This window comes from Anneissia japonica, unplaced genomic scaffold (assembly GCF_011630105.1).
Source record: "Anneissia japonica isolate Jap-2015-1 unplaced genomic scaffold, ASM1163010v1 scaffold270996_len1071_cov79_single, whole genome shotgun sequence".
NCBI classification, from domain to species: Eukaryota; Metazoa; Echinodermata; class Crinoidea; order Comatulida; family Comatulidae; genus Anneissia; species Anneissia japonica.
Genome location: NW_022757566.1, coordinates 1 through 1,071, shown reverse-complemented (window position 1 = coordinate 1,071; position 1,071 = coordinate 1). Strand labels below are relative to the sequence as shown.

General features: G+C 36.6%; 1 protein-coding gene across 1 annotated transcript; it reads right to left on the bottom strand.

Annotated features, from left to right (window-relative positions):
• Nucleotides 1–15: 15 nt before the first annotated feature.
• Nucleotides 16–1,045, bottom strand: LOC117124806 (inhibitor of nuclear factor kappa-B kinase subunit epsilon-like). Its single transcript, XM_033271136.1, has 3 exons — nt 947–1,045; nt 600–705; nt 16–358 (listed from the first exon to the last, which is right to left on the bottom strand). The coding sequence occupies exons 2-3, from the start codon at nt 702–704 to the stop codon at nt 80–82; spliced, it is 384 nt and encodes a 127-aa protein (XP_033127027.1). The 5' UTR covers nt 705; nt 947–1,045; the 3' UTR covers nt 16–79.
• Between the last annotated feature and the right edge of the window lie 26 nt (nt 1,046–1,071).

Sequence of the window (1,071 nt, the reverse complement as noted above, 5' to 3'; positions counted from 1 at the left end):
TAAAAATGTATAATATAGGCCTATATTTATACACACACACACGCACGCACATATATATGTATAATGATTTTTTTATTTCCTACTTACAAATATGTTTCAAGGCAGTTAAGAATTCCTTCTCTGTCAATCCGAAAATATTTTCAGGTTCGTCTAAATATTGTAATAGCGAACCTCCGCGACATAACTCCATGATAATGACTGGCTGTTTAGACACGTGGTCTTCTTCAATGGCCAGTACCTCCACGATGTTCTTATGCTTCAACTTTCTTACAACTTCTAGCTCACGTGTTCGTACATCACGTGGACGGGAATAAGACATATCATTGAACACCTTGATTGCAACTTGTTCACCAGTTTTCTAGATACGATAGAGGGAAAAATAGCGCCCTCAATAAGTAGGCCTAATGGGAAATGCCCTTATGACTAACGGATTGCATCAGCCTACATGTTCTCAATAGTATTGCGAAATACATAACGGATACGACCATGTATTGTATTGTTCATTCTAAAGCAAATAATTTTTTTTTTACATGGGTTGGAAGACAAACCTCACCATCAAGCTCAAGCCCCACTATTTGTCAACGTGTTTCGTCCCTTACCTTATAACGCCCAACAAAGACTGTCGATGTTGCCCCAGTACCAACTGCATGACCAGTACACCATATAAACAAATCGGTGCCTCTTAGTTCTTTGGATAAACTCATTCTGAAAGGTAGAGTTTATGTTAGACATGTAGGCCTACAGCTTTAAAACGTTTATGAATTGGTATTGCCTAAATTACTACGGCTACCCAGGACCAATGACCAAGCTATATGGCAAATGTGGCTTTGTGTAAAATAATTATAGGCCTTTGTAATAATTATTCAAACATTAATCATAAATACGTTTAAGCATACTTTAATAGACACATTGAATTATTGTTTGAATGTAAATTATCAGTACTTACCTTAACAGCAGTCTTAAATCCGATGCTCTAACGAACCGAGTTAGTAGTCCACTGAATGGTTAACGTTATATTCACCCACATTTTCTGATAATGATATCCTGTTTTTAGAAAATAAGAGGTGACGA

What these genes read in the sequence shown, in the direction of transcription:
- LOC117124806 (XM_033271136.1), bottom strand. Translation starts at nt 704, where the DNA reads ATGAGTTTATCCAAAGAACTAAGAGGCACCGATTTGTTTATATGGTGT. An exon ending in TCTTTGTTGGGCGTTATAAG is followed by an intron (nt 359 to 599) that starts GTAAGGGACGAA and finishes TATCGTATCTAG; the next exon opens with AAAACTGGTGAACAAGTTGC.